The 22,876-nt window shown below is 37.3% G+C and overlaps 1 protein-coding gene across 4 annotated transcripts in view; it reads right to left on the bottom strand.

Annotated features, from left to right (window-relative positions):
* Positions 1 to 22,876, bottom strand: part of ZNF148 (zinc finger protein 148) — a 41,276-nt gene that overhangs the window by 15,804 nt on the left and 2,596 nt on the right. For 2 of the 4 annotated variants that reach the window (XM_069780917.1, XM_069780914.1), the window contains exons 2-3: positions 3,339 to 3,684; positions 2,004 to 2,129 (exon numbers count right to left, since the gene is read on the bottom strand). In XM_069780917.1, the coding sequence (XP_069637018.1) occupies positions 2,004 to 2,129; positions 3,339 to 3,668 (456 nt within the window). In that variant the 5' untranslated portion in view covers positions 3,669 to 3,684. Of the gene's footprint in view, positions 1 to 2,003; positions 2,130 to 3,338; positions 3,685 to 15,673; positions 15,802 to 22,876 lie in introns of all 4 variants that reach the window. The other 2 variants (XM_069780916.1, XM_069780918.1) reach the window with 2 other exon arrangements.

Here is a 22,876-nt window from a genome sequence, read left to right as displayed (position 1 = left end):
TGCAATAGTAGCAAATACTGTAGGATCTACTTAAACAATTTTTAATTCTGCTGCATCAAAACTCAGCAAGAGTGAAAGTCTCAAGCTAACAAATTCTTGTGCATTCACTCTGAAGGACAAGCACATTCATACGTTTGTAAGATTGGTATGTTACAGCTCCAGTAAGTCACAGATAGAGACAATTACAAAAACTCTGTTCTGTAACAACATACAGCTAATGAAACACTGACTGGTTATTTAAAATAACTTTAAATACAGGTTATGAAATGCTTTTCATATATTATATTGAAATTTTAAAATAATTGTGCAGAAAATACACTTAATTTCATGGTTATCCTAAATCTGGGCTCTTCTACTGCATCCATTCATTGTACCACCTCTTAAATGAAGACAGTTAACTTTGTCAGTGCAGTTTTCCTAATAAAAGCAACAAAAAAGCTTGTGTATGTGTGTGTGTGTGCGCGCACGTGCATGCGTGTGTGTACGCATGTGCGCGTGTGTTTGTGTGCATGGAAGAGGGAAAAGTAGACAGGATTCATAAAAGCTAATGACTTTTTATTGATATGATGGCTACATTAATATAAAATAAAATTTAAAATGTTTCAGTATGTTAATTGACTTCCATTTGTAAAAGTCCCAGCTGCTGTTTGGATGGAAAAATCAACCTCTACTCTGGGAATACTAACTTAAACTGCAGTAGGCTCTCACCTATGTCAGTCCTTCAGCTTCTTTCTGCCTTTCTACTCTGACAACTTTGAAAAAAAGGGGGAAGAGAGACAGAAAAAGAACCTGTTTAACAATTCTCCTGATCGTTTTTCAATCTTTTGTCATCTCAAAAGACTAACACTGACAGATTGGGAGATAAAAAGGAAGCATGCAAGTACATGTCTGTAGAAAGAGGGACACATGCCTCTCCTACCTTGCCATGTTTCCATGGAAGTGATCTGTGGATGTACTCAACCTAGATCTCCTTTTTCTATCAAAGGGAAAAGCATCTTGATGCACAGGATTTGGAACTTGCTTCCACACCCAATCTGAAACAACTTCTCAACTTTCCAAGAATACTACAGGTGCAACCTAATTTGACAGTGCTGAGGGAGGACTGAGTGGTCCCACTCCCAGGCCAACAAAAAGGAGGTTTTGGAGTTTTTCTTGGTGTTAGGGTGAGTTTTCTTTCAATGTATACACAGTCTGGGTTGATTTCAGAGTAGGCTTATTTTAATGCTGCTGTGTGATAATATATAACTGATTTTTGCCTATCAGAGCAGCCTGTATATGTTCTATTTTAAGTCTGAAGATTAATACTGATTTGGGGAATTACTAGAAGATATAGCACAACTACCTCATGAGGTGAAATGATTCTGGTTTTATCTGAAGTGCATCTCAATAGAAGAAAATTGTTTTCAGACATACAGGGATACATACTCTTCATGAATGGATCTACAAAACAAATTTTGAAGTAACAAACCAGCAGCTATGGTAAGAATCTTTTGATATAAATAAATACATATATGAAGATGATTATGACCACAGGAATATTCCCTACCAGTAAATTATTTTATATATATTAGTAAACTTTTTAGAATTTTCAAAACTACCATTTTAGATTTCTTTTTAAAAACTGTTCACTACTATGCATGAAGCATATAAAATTATCAGGCTCACAGAAAAGCACAACTATTATTAGATAGATACAGAGTAATGATTTATAAATTGTCTACAAAGCTACTGACTCATAATTTAAAAAAAAATATTTGGAAAGAGAACTGCCTGGAAAGACAGATGTTAAAATATGTCAAGGGTTCATGTTGCTAAAAAGAGTTCAAAGAAAAACACTGTTATATCAGGTTTTGTTTTGGGTCTCTGGTGAACTTCAGAACTGCATCTTTACTGAGCAAACAAACAATTTCCAGCCTAACTACTTCAAATGCTAATGAAATTAGTCATAGTCAACCAAATCTTCAGGTTCTTTTAATCTTGGTTTTGCCAAATCAATGTCTTACTTTTGCTGGTGAACGCTGTTTTCTTTTCTTCTTTTTCTGCAAATCTACTGGCTCTCGTATTTGTTTTTTGTCTCGTTTCTGTTGTTCAGATGCATCAGTAAAGGTAATTTCTTGCTTTACACTGATCTGTTAAGATACCAAGTGCCAGTTTCAGGTAAGGTTCTCACTACAGAAAAGCAATTTTTCAATTTTAGAAGATGACAAACTGCTGAAACAGAAAACCTTTTTCTAAGGGAATTATCTCGTGGCTTCATTCTTTCAGAAATTTAAGTGAAAGGAGTAGTAAGTATCTTAAATAAAAAGGGCATAGTTAATTTCTACAGTGACATTTTGATGTATCCTTTCATTCACCTCCCAAGGTCTTTTTTCTTTCTGACCTGTGGTGATTTTGAGATCAGTTATATTAAAATCACTTCCATCTGTAAAACCATTCAGTTTTTCATACCTATTTTACTTTAGTCCATGTTGTTGTCAATGCAAGATTTAACGGAATAGTTTATTATATATTTAAGACAGAAGTATTTTTTAAGAAAAGAAGAACACTACTAATGAGGTTTTTTTCCAAAAAATATTTCTTGATCTAATGTAAACTTTAATAAAGAGCATGATACTCTTACATTTTTTCTAACACCTGAACCACCTGATCTACAGCTAACGGAGTAGTGTTTTAACAATGCTACCTTTCTGAAGGTTATTCTTCGTGTATAAGGCTATCTACTTTTAAAGTCCTGGTAAATATCCTGTATGTTTGAAGGGTAACAGTGATGATGTGCTGCATTACAGACAGACGCTCTGTTTTCAAAAGGAAGTCATCTATATACTCTGTGGGAAAGCTGAGGTACACCTTCTATTAGATATCAAGGAGGGGCATATTTATGGTCATGTATGAAGTGTCACAGTCCAACCTGCAGTGTGAATGCAATTGCTAAGCGTCCACATACTTTGAAAACATACAAGATGCTTCCTATAGCAGAAACTAAATAGTACTATGAACAGCATAAACAGTATGCACCTTTGAGTAACACTATTTATTCTGGTTTGTAGTTACCCTTGAACATTAAATATATTTAAAGGAGCACATTTTAATGCATTAATTCTATGGTAACAGCCTGCTTATAAAATATTTATAAAACAGACACTTAAAGATTATACTTAATTGGCAAAATTTATCCACAGCCAGAGGCAAATGACATTTTCATAAATAGCATCCATTCATAAATATTTTGATAATCAAAATCCAAACAAGCAATTAATAGATTCTTGCCAGAGTAGGATTAGACTACCAGATTAAGCTTCCTAGTAATTTCTCCAATATTTCACAAAGAAATTGCTTACAGGGACATTAACAGCATACTGCAGCCCTTGAGGAAGTCTATCTTGCGTATCCATGTCATCATCATTTTTTACCGTCTCCTCATGGACCATGAGTTCATCATGTGAAATCATCTCTTGCTGTCGAAGTTCACTTTCCTGTAACACTTCATCTGTTGCAAGAATTTCTTGGTGCGCCATAGTCCGATCTTGAAGCACTGCCTCTTGCCGTTCTCCCGATACTCCAGACTGGTCAGATACTGCACCCATCCCTACCATAGCCCTGGATGACTGCATTTGGTCTATGCCACCACATTTAAGAAATAATCCTCCCAGCTTGTCTTCAATGTTCATTCTTAAGTGCAATAACCTACAAAGAAAGTTTTAATAGTAAACATCTACAATTGGTGCTCTTGCTTAAAATTTTTTACTTAAAAACATTTTATAAGAACTCAGTCAGTACTCAGCATACACACATGCACTCCTAAATCTGATATCTGAACAGAAGTGAAAAGTTGGATATCTTGGTTCAACATGAAAAGATTCTCCTTCCACACACATGCATGTGTAGACAATTGAACACTTCCAAATAAAAAGTTTAAAATCACAGTGCCTTCTGATTACTAGCAAAATTCTGGTAGTTAAATGATAGCTAATTCTTCTTTCTCATTCCTTAGAAAACTGTTTTTTTTCCTGTGTGCCCTTTTCACTCTGTTCCCTTTTTCCATTTCGAATGTCTTTTACAAATGCCTCATTCATATTGGTCCTGTTCTCCTTACTTCCTTGTCCTTTAAGTGCCCTTTCATTGCTGCTACCCCAGGGCATACTGTAGCTGCTGGAACATCTTAATATCCACAAGTGAGAGAAAAATGGGCTGCATCAAAAGAAGCATGGCCAGCAGGTCGAGGGAGATGATTCTGCCCCTCTACTCCACTCTGGTGAGACCCCACCTGGAGTACTGCATTCAGCTCTGGAGCCTCCAGCACAGGAAAGACATGGACCTGTTGGAGCAAGTCCGGAGGAGGGCCACAAAAATGATCAGAGGGCTGGAACACATCTCCTATGAGGACAGGCTGAGAGAGTTGGGGTTGTTCAGCCTGGAGAAGAGAAGGCTCCAGGGAGACCTTATTGCAGCCTTTCAACACTTAAAGGGGGCTTATAAGAAAGATGGGGACAGACTTTTTAGTATGGCCTGTTTCAGTAAGACAAGAGGTAATGGTTTTAAAGAAAAAGAGGGTAGATTCAGACTAGATATAAGGAAGACATTTTTTTATGAGGATGGTGAAACATTGGAACAGGTTGCCCAGAGAGGTGGTAGATGCCCCATCACACCCCATCGCTGGAAACACTCAAGGTCAGGGTGGACGGGGCTCTGAGCAACCTGATCTAGTTGAAGATGTCCCTGCTCATTGCAGAGGGGGTTGGACTAGATGATGTTTAAAGGTCCCTTCCAACCCAATCTATTCTATAATTCCATGAAAATGCAAGTTTCTGGCTAAAGGTATATGTCAAATAAAGACTAGAGAGGTCAAAACTGTTTATAAAAAAGGCATTCACTTTCACACCTACTAAGCAGGAGCATTAGTCAGGAAATAGAAATTCTAGTCATGAATAGCAATACCATTACATTGACTTATGGCACACAGATAGATATAAAATCATAATACTCCACCAAGTGTCATGACATTATTGTTTTTTAACATAGGGCAGCAGGATTTTGTGAAGCTGGAAGTGGCAGCATCTTCTTATTCTACTCATTATTATTATATATGCAAGACAGTCCTAAGACTCTTCTTCTCCTTGGCATACTGGATGTCCAGTCACTGCAGTCAGCCTCCTTCACCCTATTCCCCAGGCCCAGAACTCCTACCCATTCCACAGTGCTCTGGTCTATTCCTTCAGACGGACACACAGACATCCTTCCTCCATCCCTCTATATTCCCACAGCTGGAGGCCAAAGGCTATACAAAGGCTACAGCAGACACAGGGATGGAAGCAGAGGCACAGTGGAGTTGGACAACACACAGCGGGCCTAGCCAAAGCACAAGATGGGTATCTTGGGGAGTATTATGATAGCATCAGCACCTTTGATTTCGATGCATTCAGAATTAGGATATAGATGTGATGTTGGTATATTGCTAGTCATCAGCTTCAAATTCTGTCCCCCTAAGAGTGCACCATGGTGAAAGGCTCCACCTCCAAGTTTTAAGTCAGAGGCTATGGTTCTTTCCCTGCAGCTCTCAATGACAACTCATGACCAAAGAAATCAAGTGTCTCTGCCTAGAACTGGCAGGGCCATCTCCCTGCAGAACTGCACCACTATAACCCCCTGCCAGTCTAACAGCCTGCCAATGTGCAGAAAGACTGGATCAAACAAATGTACATTAAATGTTTACATTTCAATTTTCAGTTTGATCCATTTGATCACTTTCCAAAACATTTTCTTCACCAAGAAAATCTTTTGAAAATTCTCAATGTATCTTAAACATTAGTGAAGATTTGTTTATACCAAACTACAGTGAGTTTACAAAATAAATAGTGTTCTTTCTTCAGGTGAGATCCTAGAGTGCTTGGTAGGAATGCAAGCCACCAGCAGAAACAGCTGAAAAAGATCTCAAAGTTCTCCTACATGATACTTTGTTTCAAATACTAGTGTTAGTCCTTAACCTTCTGAAAGTAAAATTCACTCAATGTCTTAAAAAAAAACAACCAAAAAAACAAAGAGACAAACCAACCCACCACATACCCCAACAAATAAAACAAAGCCCATTAACACCTTCTGGTAGCAACTCATGTCATATAACTTAAACGTGAAAGAATATTTGTCCCTATTCTCTATCATGAGACATTCTAAATTTCTGAATATATCACAGAAAGGCTGACAGACAGGATGGGCTGACTTCTCCGAGTTTCAAATATTTAAGAGGCAGGCCAAAGAAAGAAGCTTTTCAGTGAATTAGATTTTTTTTTTTTAGTAAGCCTTCCTCTGCTGGAAGTCAGGAGGACAGAGTCACCAAGCCAAATCTGTTTATATATGATAATGTCATCAAAATTTTTAATATTCTTCCTTCTTACGTAAAAAGCACAATCTAGGGACCAAAAAAGCCTGTGACAGGAGCAGAACATGGGGAAAATTTCTGTTCAGAACATTTATGCTTGCAATTTTTCCTTCTTTTGTTCTTCTGCAATTCTAACATAAAGAAGTTTGAAATCTTACTCTTGATTTTCACAGCACCTCTCTTCAAATACGGACAACAATTCTTTAATGCCTTGAGTGAGCTCAGGTAGTGCTAGGTGACAAGTTTACTTCCAACTCAATCCACTTTATAGTAAGAGAATGAGATTTCACATGGCTTCAAGGGAAAATGCACATCCGGTATGCCGCACAGCCACCTGCAGACATTATATAATTCATGAAGTATTTTTTGGAGGTAACTGGGAAACCATACTGATAGTTTCTCAGCAATAACACAAACAAACAAACAAAAAAACCTGGCACAGCACTAAGGCTGTATTTTTTCCACCAGTGCAGATCTCCCAGAGAGATCTTGCAACAACATCCTAGAAGAAGAAAATGAGGATGAATTCATCATCTTATCAGTGTGGAATATCCTGTGCCAAGAAAGAAATGTGAGAAGGAACTGAAGTTCTTAAGAATCTGTCTCCCATGGAGCCATTATTTGACAATAATGAGTGCAAAAGATCTAAGGTTGAGACTGGTTTCTTAGGTAGGGCATTTTAAATATGTAGCTTGATAGACTCCAAGGAAAACAAGCAGATATATTTATTCATTTCAGCCTTTAACCAAAGTTAATCCATACTCAGGGTACATCTCACACAGATTGTCATTCCCTATGCTTTTGTTCCACACTACAGAAATATGACAGCATAAGCTCACGGCAGATTCTTTAGAGGAATGACGTGGACGGGTACTAGTATACAAGAACTCAAGATGCTGAAACACATTCAAGGGAGAACAAACAGTATCAAGCGTGAGAACACGGTGGCCCTAATCTGTCTGCTCAAGCCACTGATGAAAACAGCACAGAAAGTTGTTCCACATGGAGGATCCTGCCGTATCACTCTGAAATTAGGTAAGAATTGCAGAAATCCTGGATTTAAAGCTATTTCCTGGCAGGAAGGTAGGAAGGCAAATGCAGATAGACTGAGTGTTTAACAGTGCAGAAGAGCCTGCTACTCTCACCAACAGAGGCGGGAAGACTCATGACATGCAGAATCTTAGGACAGCTGGCGAGATACAGCAGCTGCCCAGAAGACAGGCTAGCAGCATACTGGTTATTTATTGGTCTTGTTAGCTCTCTCAACTGCTGAGGATATGGAAACTTTCTTTCTCACCCTGACTAGTAGGCTTAGCAGAGTCATGCAACCGAAAGTAGTCAAGTTGTTTTCCAGTCATGATCTTGAGTCATATCAGAAGCTGGTACAGTGAGTGTACTGCTTATTAAATCAGGCTTTCAAACATCTGGCTTTTCATAGAAAAATAATGAGAACACATAGTGTTAGGCTACATAATCTAAGTGATGAAACACAATGTAAGTTATATGACATGCAGGTACTGTTTTAAAATGAAGAACCACAATCAAAAATAAGCTATTAATCCAAACAAGAAGTATCCCAATTGCAGTCAATTCAGTAAAACACGTGTAATTTGTCAACTGACACCTTTTGGGTCACATAAAAAGGAATCCTATCATTTAAATTGAAGATGAGGAAAAGTGTTCTTGGAAGAAAGACAGTGTGATAAAGAAAACGTAAGTTAAAAGCATTCGAACAAGCTCAGTTTACCAAGCCTGCAAAGATTAAATAAACATTTCAAGTGCAAGATGCATCTATGAAATAAAGATCAACTTATTTTGAGATTATCTTGAGGGAAGCTACAATAATACAAACCACATACTAATTCACACAAGCCCGTTTCTTGGCATAAGACATTGTTATCCTTATTGCAGAGATGTTTTCCATGGAATTTCAGAACTTCTGTTAAGCTTCACCAAATAATCATATGATTTTGCTTTGAATATATAGTTTCTCTATACACTGACAGAAAAAGAGCTGTCAACAAAACCTTTCAAGTATCCATTTTGCTTCGTAGAGGTTCTCCAAGCCTTTACTCTAGGCAAAGCATTTCACAAGAGACATACATCTACAGGCACAGCTTCCTGGCTATGCAGACATTTTGGGGGAGGAGAGAGGGGAAGGGGAGGGACTGCAAAGAAAAGGTCCCATAGGATTATCCCAGCACCTTCTCTTTTCACACAGTGCTCCACAGCTGCTTGCAGAACATCCACAGCCAGTGAACCATGTTGCTTCATTTCAAAAATTGCTGCTATGCCAAACCCTACGGCAGTACTTCAGAACTATTCATTTCAGTAACCCTGACATCAGTTTTTCCAAAGATTACTGGTGCAGTAAGTTGGAGAGCTAAGTAGTAAAGACAATATTCCTAATTAAAGAAACAGCCATTTAAACAAAAACATACTAAATGAGAATTGTGATGACCTTTCCAATTCAGAATAAAAAATTAAAATACAATCAAAAGAAAACATTAATGGATTTTAAAAGTCTGCTGGGATGGTGGCTGCTATGAAGTAAAGCCAAACAGAGATCCTGAAGGAAAGTGGCAAAACTTGTTAGCCACCAGAGTACAACACATGGTCCAGCTCATTTTCTCCACTTAAACTGATGGTGGCTAAGGGTTTTTCGGTCTTCTCCCTTCTTTTCTTAAGCAAGTAGTAAAGCATTATTTAATTTAATGAGCAAGTACCCACAGATATTAATTGGGTTCACTTTAAAAATAAAATTCATACATGCAGTACTGGGTTGAGTTTCTGTAGTTAGGATTTCAAAGATTATTTATGAGAGATGAAAAAAGAAAATATGGTGAAGGACTAATAACAGACAGACAAAATATGAAAGTCATCTGCATTTGTATAACAGAACTAATTTAATGGTTTTGGTCTGTTTTCTAAAGTAAGATGGACTCTCTTGATTTGTAAACAATTTCCTGCAAAAGACTTTGTTGTTTTAATACTTCTTTTTTAAGCATTAAAAAGCAGGATTTGCTGATTTCTATATCCATATCCCAACTCCATTTCTTTCCTATATTAACTTCTCCCTGTTTTTCCAAGGCAAAATAGAATGGAGGAAGGTTGAGGGAGACAGGAAAATAAAGTTTATTAAAATTGAATTATTTTTCTGGGTTAAAACTTAGCTCCTTCTGAAGGATTCTAACAAAGACCTGAGATAGAAATATTACTTCCATATATAGCCACAAACTACCTTTGACCATATTTTCCAAGATTCAACAACCCAAACACAGGAGTCAGGATGCACAACAGAAATTCTAACATGCCCTTAGCAACTTGATACCATTCTGATGAGAACATCTACCTCCGAGATTCCCCTCACAACAGCTGAGGCTGAGCTCAATTCTAGGTATTGAATGGTTTCAGGGTAACCTTACACTGGAAGTAGCCCGACGACATTATTTTAGTTCCACATTTTGGGAAGTGTGTTTTCATTTAAGGTAGGACAAGGCAAACTTCCTAATGAACAAATACCTGAAGGTACAGAGTATGTACCTGAGCACATTCCTACCACATCCTTGCTTCCACAACAGCGTTTAGAAGAATGAATGCATGCAGGGCCCAAACAACAAACTGTATAAAGGCTACTAGCACAGAATGTACATACAATAAACTTTGAAAAAGGCAATCTGTGGAAACCTCTAAGCATATTTTGCTTCTTAGGGCTCATCTCCATGGTCATACTACAATGATCTGTGCTAAACTATAAACTTAAATGAATATAGCATATATAAATCTACAAAACTCCTAAGTAGACATTCTTACTCTAGTACAGAATTGATTTTTTTTTTCCTTCCCTATTTAATGTAATTCATTTTGGAAAGGTTTATTCTAAATTTTAAAAAAGCCTATCACTATATAATCAGAGCAGTTTTACTGGCACCAACTAGTAAAACCTTTCTAAGTCGACAAAATTCTATAAAATCAGCTACAACTGATAGCTACCGTGCCAGGAGAGGTTCACATTTTTCTATCAGAAAGTGAAGATTAAAATAAATCCTTCAGGAAATTCACATAGGGAAACAAACAACGAAAAGGCCATTCCAGTGGGACATTTGGTGTGTTTTCTTATTTAGAAAAAGTCAACCCAACTCTCAATGATACAGCTGCAAGAAACAATCTGATGCACAGGCTACTTGCCCAAAGGGGTAGTGCCTTGCACCTCTCCCCCAGTTAGACCTTCTTGTTGCCTTCACTGGGTTGAGCATAGCATTGTGCAACTAAGAAGGGAGTTGGACAAAATCGTACCCACCAGAAAAGCCATTAGGTTTCCTTTGGATCAGTAGGACCATGCAGGCAGGGTGTATGGGAGATGGAGACATGAATAAGGAGGGGTGAGGGAAAAGGACTGCTTCTTTCAGCAGCAGCCAGTGGTTAGGTTAGATTAAAGCATATTGTGAAACTGCTCCACAAATGCAATGCACACACAAAAATGAACAAGTTACAGCTGCCAGGCAGACATACCTGACAGCTATTTAGATCAGGGGAAAAATGTGTATCTACATTCTCAAGTGCTTTCTTCCTAAAAGGAAGTATAAAAGTCACAACTAATTATGCAATTCCTAATGCTAATGAAGAAAGAGATAGCAACATAGCTTAACAGCATATTTAAAACTACTTATGTTTAAGCATTACCATGAATAAAACTGCCATCAACGCAATCCTTTCCAAAAGAAAGAAAAAATTAGAACTTGACGGGTTCCTAATGTCCACTTAAAAACCCTATCAGACCACAAAACATGTTGAGTATTTTCACATCAGCAAATATATTTATTTTCATTATTAAAATATGGATACAGTCCAATATAAAAGAAAACACAGCTAGTTTTCACAATATGAAAAGTTCATTTTTAACATACTGCAGAAGCCTGAAAAGTAAAAAATAATACCCCACCTAATGGTTATAAATAAAGAACATTAAATAAAATTATCTATTCTCCCTACTCAGAAAAGTAAGACATAGCTAAAAGAAAGATTTTGAAATTAACACACAAGTGTAAGAATGAATTAAAATGTGTTGACTTGCAAAAAGAGAGTAATCAAACATAAATCATTGTGAAAAGGTTCACAGATCATAAAATTAACACATTCTAAAATGTAACATACGATACAAACACTCTTAAGACTTGTTGCACAGTTATTTCTAAATGCTCCATGTTGCTGAACACATGCCAGTACAGGGCCTGATCCCACAAAGATTTACACTCATACTGAGCTGTGAATAGTCCTATTACAATCAACAGGATTACACAGAAAATCTACGTATCGTGCATAAAATTATCCATGCATGAAAATCTTTGCCACCTTGCTTATACTAAGAATCAGTATTAGATCATCACCAGCACAACCATAATCTAATATCAAACATGTGTATCAGAAAGCTTTCAATACTATATTAACAAAGGTACAGTTACACGTCAAAATCCACAGGGATGTCACCAGTGTAGCAAACATACTTTAAATATTCCAAAAATCACAGGCAACGTTGCTTTTTCTTTGGGAAAAAAAGCCCACTGATTTTGTGGCACTAAATTATAAACTACTAGAAAACAGTTAATTTTGAGAATTTATATGGGAATTTCTACCACTGTATAGTTAACCTCAAAAGAACAATGCAGAATTTCTGCCCTTATGCTATGAAAGCCAGGCACTCAAAAGTGCTCACTCTGGAGACTTCCAATAAAATTTATATGCAGGAAAGCAAGCACTACACATAACTAAGGCTACCCAGCATCATCTGAGTACTTTTAATAGTTTGTAACTTCACTCCAACTGGTTAAAATTTTGTGAAGTTTCATGTATTACGTGCATACCTCAAGCTGAATCTTTGTAAAAATATTTCAGATAATGTATCAAATGTTTTTTCATGTGGTTCTGATAGCAGTACAGTTATATGACAAAGCTGAGCCAATCTAACAGCTAACTGTCATTGAAAGGGGCAAACCTGCTCCCTCCTCCTGTGAGAGTCCACCCTATCTTTTGTGCCTACTCTGATGCTCATATAAAGACATACTGGTTTATACATTCCACCAGCCTGGCAATTTTTTTTTTCCCCCCAGTTATTAATTTTCTGCCAGGTTAACTCACTGACTGAATTTACCATAAAGACAGTGTGTAAGAAGCAGCTCAAAACAGGGTAGAGGAGTGGGCCCTTCCTTGTTCAGCATTCACAGCCTGTCTCAGCCCATCTCATATAATTTCACCTTGAAAATAAATGGAAAAGAAAAATATGTTGCTTTTTAAAAACTGTGATTTTTTTTTTTTTTACAAGCCCTTAAAGTCCTTGGGTCTCACCACTCCTCCACTATCTGCAAGTATCTGTGAAGCATCTCTTCTCATCACTAGCACTATGCTAGTGTTGTTTTACAGAAGATGACAACCTGCTGTTGCTATCAGTTACCCTACTGGCCCAAATGGCAAAGGTCTGTATACATGTATGTATAACAGAATTTCTGGTGTTTCTTTCCAGATTGCTTTTTTAAAATCCTTAAAACATTATACACTAAAACCTCTGGGAGACTACAAGAAGTTGTATGCAAACATACAGAAGTTTCAGGGATTACCACGACTAAGATACCTTGGCTCATCATAATCCACCTCTCTAGCCTATTGGCACTGTGGGGTTTTTTATTTTTTTTAAATAAAAAGATCATATATGTATATATGCGTGTGTATATATGTGTATCTTTTTCTACACAGCATCGTTTCCTTCAGCACACTGGATGGAACTGCTCCACAGGAACAGGTGAAACTAGTAAGATAGTTTATAATATCCTTGCTCCATTTGTTGCAAGGGCTGAAATGCACGTAACTGAGACACGGAGAGCAGGAAAGGAAAGTCACGACCATTTAAGGAGTTGAATGCCATCTTGCAAAATAGGATCCTATCCTTGATCCTGCCAGAGATGTTACACAAGTCTACGCAAGCCATTTCTACCAAACTTTTTTAAAAAACAGGTGATCAATAATTATACTTTCCTCATTTTCTGGGTGCTTACCCTGACAAATTTGAGTCAGATTTACCCTAAATGCTGAGTACTCAAGGCTGCAATTAAATTGGTTACAGCAGTACTTTGAAAATACAAAGACGAATGCAATGCTGTATATTACTTGTTTTTAAAAAAGCTCTTAAAGAGCTCAGTGGACATCCCCACCAAACACAAATTTTCATCTTACTCCCAGGCATCAATTCTCCAGCCATAAAAAAAGAAATACTCATTTCCTTTCCCTGAGGCATAGTGAAGTACTTGTAATAATAAGCAACATTCAATATAGGACACAAGGGTGAACTAATCAGTTTATAGTGCTCTTGTTCCTGCGGCCAGCACAGGTCCTGAGGGAAGAACGTGGCACATGTAAGATGGAAAGGTAAGCCCACATCAGTTACTTAGGTAACTACTGTGAGAAGATGGGCAAGAGGGGTCTGGCCTTTCCTGGGACCTAATCACTGATGAGAAAGTGCAACCAACCAGTAGGTTTCCAACTAACGTAGTAGTCACTTTGGTGGAGAATCACGAGAGGAATGGGGGCACACAGATGCAGGACTGTCATCAAGAAAAGGTAAGCACGACAGTGAGACTGAAGAGAGGAACACTGGTTACCACCATGATGTTGTAACAGAACTGTAAGAGATCTGGCTTCTTTTCTCAGCTCTGGCACTGCTGTTGGGCAAATCTGTTATCTTGGCAAATCATTCCCTGCCCTGTATTTGCACTTCCCTATCTCCAAAGCAGGGGCAATGACCCACCTAGGATTTAGGTGTGAAAAGAGAGGTAGGAACTATCTATGAGGGCCTCACAAGCCTAGTGATAACCATTCCAGAAATTTCACAAAGAAATATATTCATTCTGCCATCAGAGCAGGATTAAGCAGAGCATAGTAAGAGAACATACGTTATGCAACGAGAAGAAAGTAAATTACAGAGCAGCTGCTTATTCAATGAGCAGCACATATCCTGTACATTCAAAAAAAGGGGGGTTCTGTGGGGGGGAAATACCGTGTTCATGTATCACAGAAGACTACGATATAATATTAAGGTACAATACAACAGTAATATAGTGAGGATGGTAAAATTAAGGTGGCATAGGTAAAGCTTAATGCTGCAATTTTCATGTTTGCATGCTTGACTTACACGTAAAACTGTTCTTTAAAAGCATGCTTTTCTTGCCTGTAATATCTTTACTTCAGCTTCATTGTTTTCTAAAAGGCTATTTACGCGCATTGAAGAAAAATAGTAATTACAGAAAAATGCAAGATATTTACTTAATATATCCACGTAGATGAAATAACATTGGACAATAAGCTAACAAAAGTATAATCAAGAAGGTTTTGATAAAAAAAACCTTCAAGTCAGCAGCAAAAGTGGTCTCTCAGATTCGGGAAGACATCCTTCATTTACATACATGACAGCATAAAGAAAACTTTCAGGAAAATACCAGTACTAATATAAACCATAGTGAGAAGGACATGAATAACAATACAAAACAGATCTTACAGAGCACAGGCAACATTTCTTGATCTTAGACTGGATATTAGGAAAAATTTCTTTACTAAAAGGGTTGTTAGACATTGGAACAGGCTGCCCAGGGAAGTGGCTGAGTCACCATCCCCGGAGGCATTCAAAAAGCACATAGACAAGGCACTTCAGGACATGGTTTAGCAGTCAAGGTTGATGGTTGGACTCAATGATCTTGAAGGTCTTTTCCAACCTAAACGATTCTATGATTCTATGATCTTACTTCAGTATTTGAAAGCATTATTTCAACACAGACTCCCAGGTTGCGAGGGCAATGCAAGTGTGTTAGAATACAGGAACCATTCTCCTAAGTTGCAATTTCAAGTTTAGGGCACCGTCACGCACTAAGGACACATTTTTCCCGAACTTCATTATGGTAAACTTATTCAGGGTAAGATTACATTCTGTGTAACACCTAGAAACAAATTCTGCAAAATATCGTTGGCTTTCTGTAGACTAACTTTTCACATGGTGGTACTGGCAAGGAAGATTTTCTCATTTAAACCTGCTGAGGAGGCAGAGTCATACCCCAGCATAACTTCATTTGTAATGGATATTTATTTCATTTCAGCTGTGTTTCAAACATACCCTTCATCTACACATGGAACAGTAACCTCAAAAATTCCAATTAGTCTGAAACACAATAGAATGAATACCTCTTTAGTAAAACATTCACTGCAGACAGACCAAGCAAATCCTATGCTTTCTATATTGTTTTTCGAACACCACAGTGTTACCTTCAGTGGCCATCTTTCAGAGCCACCAGTGGTCTGGGCCAGAAGATCTGAAAGAGCCCTTCCTAAAGTTCAAAGTCATAGATCTCTGTTGACTGTTCCACTCCTCAAATGCCATAGGTCTACCCTACCTAAAAAAAAAAAAAAGGCCTTTCAGGGACCTATTCCACAAGACTAATACACCTAGCAACTAAAAATTATGAAACTAAACATGAAACACAGAAAACTAACTACTTCAAGCACATAAAAAGCTACTTCACTTTTGCTAACATAAACACAAGGCAACACACACATAACACCATCGATGAACAAAATGAGCTCATATAATTATCCCCTGAGGAAAGAAAAAGACTCACAGGTGACGGTAACTAATCGTAATGGACAAGACATTTCCATAAGATGTTTGGACCCTTCAGAGATGATAGCTGTATAAGAATATAAAAACAGTGAAGTGACAGTGATTTAGGTATCATTAGAAGCAGCATCTCGGACAGTATGTTCTGGTGGTAGCCCTTTCTTTCCTTTAACGCGCGATGAAAAACAAGGAGCAGAGAATCTTGCGATGCTCCATTATGGAAACCACTGACCAACAGCGAACAACAAAAAAAATATCTATCACTGTTCTTCAAGGTATTCAAGCGGTTATGAACTGTGCACCAAGGAGCAATTTTCATCAGTGGAATCAGGGATTGTTGTGGCCTAACTAGCACTCTGTTACAACAGCATCAGAACAGCATCAAGCACGTTCATCAAGAATAAGCAGAAGAGTTAGCACATAAACGGACACACATTAGTATTTAAAGACAGTATGAAATCAGCCAGAAGGGGAAGGAGTAGAAATAAACTTTAAATTCATGGAAGTGAGCAACTAGGTCACTTTCTCAAAAGCCCCTCTTGGAATACAAGCATGTTACAGACCACGTAAATTTGCTGAGACAACAAAGAAGTTTTTTAAAGGTACACTTCTGTATAGTTAGGATTTTTTTTCCACACTGTTGCAACAAATCCACCACCTCCCTACTGATAACCAACATTTGTGGTCAGATTGAATCAACTAAGAACTATTCCTATCCCATTTACATAACATTCCAGAATTGTAAATCAGTCTTTTTTAACCCGGTTGATCTTCACTCCAAAGGAAAAAAAAAAGTCAAATCGGGTAACTACTAAACCCAGTGTGCTTCTGCAGTGTATCCTCTTCAAAAGACTATGCACAACCCCAACAAGAACTTCCAGGTAACTCTTCACACCTTGATACTCAGAGAACGGTACGAACAAGGAATCCCGCTGACTTCTATCACATACCCCAAGGTGATTACTCCTCATTACGATTTTACATTTCTCAAACAATTTTAAAGCACTTAAGCCCATTTTCAGATCAAGGCAAGCCAAAACATGAGATGTCTAGAAGCCACTGTATAAGAGCAGTAATAACATAGATATCCTGGCCCATTAACTAACGTTGAAAACAATCCAAAAAATAAAACTCAGACTTCTCAGGATTGTGCCTTCTTGAATAAAAAGATTGTGAAAATTGGATTCTACCTCAATGACTTTGGTACCCTGCAGCTAATTCTTGCTAATTAAGTGCTAGAAAACAACTAAAACAGAAATTCATATTGATCAAAAGATATGATTCATGTTTATAATAACTCCTATAATTATTAGGAACAAAAATCTTGAAGGTTCTTGATGCCATTAACTCACAGGCCAACAATTACGAGTTACCATCCCAAACAGGTCTGAAATTTCTGAGAACCCACAGTCAAATAACTTCATGATGAAGCCAAGTTTTAGTGAAATACATTCAATACAATCCATATTACTAAGCAAGCAGGAAACCAACCTGTAAAGTAAGAAAATATTCTTACAGGATTCTGGAAAAAGAAAAACCCAGCATGTCCTGTGTTTATGGACTGCTTTCCAGATAGTATCTTCTCATCCAACACTGTTAAGAGTCTCAAGTCCTCAAGCCCTCAACCTGCTGATGCAGCTGCACTCACCCAGGTTCCCTCAATGCACAGATGTGTCCCATAGGTAACAAGGCAACAATTTCAAGCACGCAAGATGCAAGCCCTAGAGCTGAGACCGCTTTGCTGAACTTGTGTCCAACCAAAGACGGGCAATGAAGAGTTGCCCAATGTTACAGCCAATTTTAGGCATGTAACAGAACCACAACAGATCCATGCTTTCTGGATATGCAGCCATACTCTCATCACCACCGCAACTGTGGAAAGCCCCACGCCTGTCCTGTGACCTATAAGGAATGTAAGCTGGGGACAACACAAGGACTCAGTAGACAGTAAATTGCAAGGTCATGTGAAGAACTGAGAGATCAGCTTCTCTATCGGTTTGTCCTTTGACATTGCTGTTCCTTGAAAAGTGACAGTAAATTCACACTTAAAGCTGCCTTATATTTGATCCAATACAGTGTATATAACACTGAGTATAGGTTCCTAACAGGCACCAGAAAAGCCTGAACACACCTGGTTTGCATGATCTACCTTTAACTGCCAGATTAAGACAACAAGCCCACCGGTTTTGTCTACAAATTGCCACCTATTCTAGATATTCAAGCAATATACTGTGACAACTGGATCACCATTCTCTGCATGCTCCTTTTCTATAAACTCTTATTTTATTCCTCCTCCCAATTCCTTAATTTCATGTCAGGTATAAATAATTGGTCATCTTAAAAAGTACCTTTTAAATACATAAATACTCTTTTCTACAAGTCATTTAAAAAGAAAACTTTATAATCTCTACCAGAAAAAACAAGATTAAAGCCAAGTAGCTTTCTCAATTCCTTATACCTCTAACAATACAAGCCTTCCCAATCCCCAGAAGACAATCACATAACTTTCACGTCTTTCTGCTGACTCAGATGAAAATTCATTACAGAGTGTAACTGTCAGGTTCACCAGTGACAGAGGAAGCTCCTGAGAACAGCAGCCTAATAAAGCTTTCCTCCTTGAGGGATGATGGCAGTCTTTCTCCTATATGAATGATTCATTTTTGGTTTATGTTGTTAAAGCAATATTCACGCAGGGCACCTTCACACTAGATTTTACCCCCAAAAACGCTTATAAGGTCAAAACATAAGTTGAAAACCAATATTCCAGGGACACATCTAGAAAATCCGCAAGTGATTGTGGTCTAAAATAATTGTATCACATCTTGGTACCCTGAGGATTGACCGCCTCCCTCTGCAGTTGATCTACTGTGGTCATGACAAAAATTTTCAAGGTAAGAAGTGTAAGATTACTCTAGCAAAAAGGGAGTTGGTTGAATTTACCAATCTTTCATGAAGAACTTCTTTGTTAAAAGAAACTTTAAAGACACAAAATGAGAAGATTTCTTAAATTTATTTATATAGTTAACTGTTGTATCCAGAAATGCTCAGTGCTATAAATGACCCAACTTAAAAGCCTGACAGTTGTCATCCATTCCACATATATTTTGTCTGACAGAGACTATAACAGTGACCTATGTTAAGAATCACTGTGTATATGGCCAAAACCAGAGCAGAATCGTACTTCAGGAGGTCAGCAACAGAGATGATAATTTGCTTCAGAGTACTCTTATATGAGAAACTCTGAAATCATCCACTGCATCTGGAAATACTGACTGTTATAATGCTTACAGACTAAAAAATCATCCATGGATCCTATGAAACGTACTCATTTCTTGGCTTTAATATTCATTTTGCTCCCTCTCCCCTCCCTTTACAAAACTGAAGAATGTTTGCAACGCAATACTACAGATTCACTTGTTGAAAGCAGGACTAAATAGTTTTCACTACCAAAGGAAGCCTGCAGAAAGCTGGTGAATTTAGAAGTTGCTTACTTGCTTTGCCCCTTCCCAGTGAACTACAGATCACAGCTACATCCCAGGCAGCTAACCCACATAATATGCTGCTTGTTGCTTGGCAAAATAAACTTCACTTTATGCTGAATGTTTCTCATACCCAATGACTAGAGCTTTAGGCCAGACATCATCATAAATACATGCTACAAGTGTTTTACACATACATACATACATATGCACACATACTTTTTAGGAGCATATCAGCATTTTCTTGTTTCAAATCTAATCCCAACAACGGAAAAAAAAGAAATCTGACAAATTTTCAGGGCAATCACATAGCTGTTAAAACTCCGAGTTTAAAAAGACATTTGTTTCCCCTTCCTTAAATACTGCTAGTCAACATATGACTATGCCAAATCTGCCCAGCATCAATATTTCTTACTTCACCTCTTGCACTAAGGTAACATGACCTGGTCATGATGTTACTGGCTTTGTAAACCTTTTTAATTATGTCTTTTATATCCATTTTGGGGTACATAAGTAGTAAAATTTAATACAGACTTTGTGAAAAATTATTACAAAAACATTAAGATACTCATCAAAATTTTTATGAATGGGCATCTTTTTACCTATAGATGTAGCTGCCATTTGAAACACTTTTTAGAGCAGAAAGCTTATCAGCCTCATATCTGAGCTGACTTACACAGATATCACAACAGCTTTACGCATTAGTAGTATCACATGTTATATCAAGAAATTATTTTGTTTTACAGACATTTTACAGGCACCTTGATTTTTGTTTTTTGGTCTGCTTTTTTTTCCCCCAGTGCAAGATATCTAGACAGTTTATATTTGATAGGCTGTTCATAAATTATACCCTACTGCTGTTTGCAGGCTGGAACTTCTTCCCACACAGATTTCATTTTATCATCAGACTGTTTAATTCTGCACTTATAAAAATGTCATCCTAGTCATAAGGGAAGAATTAGACAGTACTGCCTAAGTTTTCTGCACAAACTGTGACAAGATGTAACACTGTAATACTAGTATGCCAGCAGAGTATATCAATTGCAGGATCAGGCCAATATACATACCCCATTAAAGAGCTATGTCTTGCTGTTTTCCAAAGTGCAATGAAATCATGAAGTAATATAAATTAGTAATACATTAACTGTATTACAGTATTCGCACTGTTACCTCTTGATATCATAGCCTAGAATACATTAATAAACTGATAATATCATAAGAGTACACTAAAAATTATTTCTGAGCAAAAGCAGTATCAGTCTCTACATTATCTCCCAAAATAAAAATCTTACAGTATGGAAGAAGTTATCAGGCGATTCTAACCCTTCTGCATGTTGTGCTTTCCACAGTGTTTCTAAAAGACACCGAATTACCCCTTAGGACACACTTATAATCAAGTTCTGTGAGAACACATTATGGATTTTTCCAGATATTTTATCCAACATGCTGAATGATATATGAAAAATATCTCTATATGGAGTCAGGGGAAGACAATTTAATCACATATAATACTGGAATACTCCCACATGTTATTGTATTTTAATTTGTATGATAATTTGTAAGTTAAATAGGTTAAACCTATGTCACTTGTGTAGTTTACTGCATTATTGCTGATGTATAAAATATTCTGTTCTATGTAGATGATAAAAAAATGCATATTTAAAATGTATATAGAGCACTAATGAACTAAACAGATGGCGTCATGTTTTTAACTTCACTGGAAATAAGGTAACTAACAGCCTTTGTGTAAATGAAAATAAATCTCATGAAAACCTGAACGGATTTTCTTTTGTTAGACAGAAGTTTCTGCTTGGCATATAGCTATATATTACAGCCAATGGCTGTATTTTGCTGACATGGCCTGTCAATAGCTATGTCTCAGCTGTTAAAAAGCAGTAAGTTAAACGTATAAACTCTATACTAGTTCAAGGGTTTCTGCACAGATTCCAATACACAGAAGTGAAAAAAGAAAGGGAAAAGGGAAAAGGAAAAAAGGAAAAGGGAAAAGGGAAAAGAAGGGGAAAAAAAATTTGATGTATCTCAGTACTCCAAGAAATACTGTTTTCCCAGAAGTATTGCTGTCAAAAAAACAAACAAATTAAAGTGCAAGTTAATCACAGTACTGATCCTTCACATAAGCCCTGCAACCTGATAGCAGCAGACACCCATGTCTACTGAGATCCACGGAGACTTCCTGGGACTTCATTTGTCTTTAAACACTCAGTTACGCAGATCAGACTGCAAGCTGAAGGCTTGAACCTACTTCATCATAAATGATGCTGGTTTGAAAAGCAGCTATCATTAAAATGCCAGACAAAGGCACAAAAAGTACTTATTTTAAACAAATCTATTTCTCTGTTAGATCCACTTAAGAGTCTTCAAAGTAAAAAATATTTCCAATGGCATTTACTTTTCATTCCTTGTCCCATCCATTTAATATACGAGACGTTAAGTTTGGACAAGAAAGTTGGACACTTCGGTTTCATATTTAGGGTAACAGCTGTACATTTATTTATCAAAGACGTTATACCAACATTACTATTTCTTATTTGACTTTTGTTACTTCACATTAAAAAAAGTATTTTACATTAGAGCCAAAATTGAATCAAACTTAATCCCAAATTATGCTAAACACTTAAAGTGGTTTTTGTTAGATTAAGGCCCACTCCATCAAGCTGCTCCACACAGACAGGCCTCCATCTGTAATATTTACAACGGGACAACAGCCCACACAGCGGCACTCACCAGAGGAAGACTCTACAAAGATGCTAGTCACAAAAAACATCACAAATCTCTAGCAGCAGATACAGAAGACACTCCCACTCTGCTTTTCCCCAAAATACTAGAATACAACAAACCCTTCCTCCCCATCAGTAAATTTTAAAATGTTTTACCTAAATCCTTACACTAACAACCGATACCCTGAATTTCACTATTTGCAAATTTACATTATCGAACCTGTGGTGCAAAGAACCCATCTAGAAGTAAGCTAAGCTCTTTTAGATGTACCATCACCATATTTCACTAGAGTAATATGCTCTTAGTATTCTCATAGCTCAACTCTAACATTACTGATACACAGAACTTCCCAGCTGGAAGTAAGAACTTCCAACCTCAATGGTTTTACAACGCCAACTGTCTCTAGAACACACGCACGCTCACAGAGCTTTAAATCTTCATACAAATAAACTTGTACACACAGAACTGAGAGGGGAAAATCACCTTTTGAGAAGCCACATAATATTACTACAGAAGTATGTGTTCCTTCTGGTGAACTTAGCCTGCAACATAACTTTTCACATTCTGAGTAATTTTTCTTCTAATGTTTTTTAACCATTGTGGTTCTTCAAGTAGCTACTTACCTACTTATAA

Source organism: Haliaeetus albicilla, chromosome 4 (assembly GCF_947461875.1).
Source record: "Haliaeetus albicilla chromosome 4, bHalAlb1.1, whole genome shotgun sequence".
Taxonomy (NCBI): domain Eukaryota; kingdom Metazoa; phylum Chordata; class Aves; order Accipitriformes; family Accipitridae; genus Haliaeetus; species Haliaeetus albicilla.
Note: the sequence above shows the minus strand (reverse complement) of the source record. Positions and strands in the feature narration are given on the sequence as shown.